Raw genomic sequence first — 1,399 nt, forward strand, 5'->3', positions numbered from 1 at the left:
TCCGTGGAGGGCCTGGGGGTTACCAACTACTTCCCGGGCCACACGGAGGTGGGAGAGTCCGGAGACCTCCGGTGCAATGGAAGTTCTGAGCCTGGTGTCTAATCTTGGCTCAGCCATCGACACACTGGGCCCTGGGCCTGGACCAGTCCTCTGTGGGCCGGTTTCCTCGTTGGTAAAATCGGGGAAGGATTCGCGGAGGGTCAGCTGATGTCTCCCAGGGCCTAGGTGGTTTCAGGAGTCCCTCCAGCTCCCATGCCAAAGAGTGGTGCACTCCCCCACATCCAGCAGAAGCACACTTTGTAAATTCCTAGAATAGGACTTGGCTACACTTGGGATACAAACTCTAACCGCGTCTTGTCCTCTGTAAGGCCTGAGCACCCACGAGATAGTGTATTTCTGAAAGTGGGTGCATTTCACCTGGGGGCCCAGTTCAGGGATGCTGACGGCGGTGACTTCCTGGGAGCTGTGCTGGTTGTCATAGCCCTGCAGCCTGTGCCCGCGGGCCTGGGCCAGAGCCGCCTCTCCCATGGAGAGCCTCCCTCCTACAGCGGGGGGGCGCGCTGACACAGTGTGTGCGGCCAGGGTGGATCTTGGGCTTGTGTTTCCCCTCTCTCCAGTCCAGCCTCTCCACACAGGTGCTGTGGGATGGGCAGTCCCAGGTGGAGGTGAGAGTGCCCGGCTCCTACCGAGGCCAGATCTGTGGGCTCTGTGGGAACTTCAATGGCTTTGCCCAGGATGATCTGCAGGACCCTCAGGGGCTGCTCCAACTCACGGAGGCTGCCTTTGGGAATAGCTGGCAGGTGAGTGGTGCAGGAGCCCGGGGCCTGGGGGGCGGGGAGTGGGCCGGAGACGGCACAGTTGAGCACTAGTCTCAGAGCAGCACTTTGGCGTGGACATGGGGAGCAGGGTGGACACAAGATGGGCTTTGGGACTTTCAGGCTGGCTCGGGAGCTTCTTGCCTGGCATGGAGCTGGAGGAGGCAGGAAGGCCTGTTGAAAGAGGCCTCATCATCTGACTCCCCAAGCCCTGCGTTGCTACTCACAGGCTGTGTGACCTTGAACCAGTTACTTGCCTGCTCTGGGCCTTGGTTTGTCCCCAAAATGGGGACAAAAGAAAAGTAGCTCACGCTTTCTTTGCTATTCTTTTTTTTCCCTTTATTGATTAGGGAATTACTAGTACATATGTGTCCTTATCCCCCCATCCTTTGCTATTTTTGTGAGGGGGTTTTTGAAGCCAAAACAAAACATTGGGTGGGAAATGCTTTGAAGAACGGTAGACAAAGGCCAGCTGCCCAAGGATGCGGTCACGCCAGGGCCACTTTCCCCACGCAGGTCCCCGAGGGGCCGGGACCTGGCCGGCCCTGTTCCAAGGGCCGGGAGGTGCATCCTTGCCGAGCAGC

The 1,399-nt window shown here is 58.7% G+C and overlaps 1 protein-coding gene across 1 annotated transcript in view; it reads left to right on the plus strand.

The window, feature by feature from the left end:
- Positions 1-1,399, plus strand: part of KCP (kielin/chordin-like protein) — a 27,695-nt gene that overhangs the window by 25,565 nt on the left and 731 nt on the right. Inside the window, exons 29-31 of the mRNA XM_015568867.1 lie at positions 114-172; positions 464-800; positions 1,332-1,397. Coding sequence (XP_015424353.1) covers positions 114-172; positions 464-800; positions 1,332-1,397 — 462 coding nt within the window. The remainder of the gene's footprint in view (positions 1-113; positions 173-463; positions 801-1,331; positions 1,398-1,399) is intronic.

The sequence above is a fragment of the Myotis davidii genome, unplaced genomic scaffold, assembly GCF_000327345.1.
Source record: "Myotis davidii unplaced genomic scaffold, ASM32734v1 scaffold705, whole genome shotgun sequence".
Lineage (NCBI taxonomy): Eukaryota > Metazoa > Chordata > Mammalia > Chiroptera > Vespertilionidae > Myotis > Myotis davidii.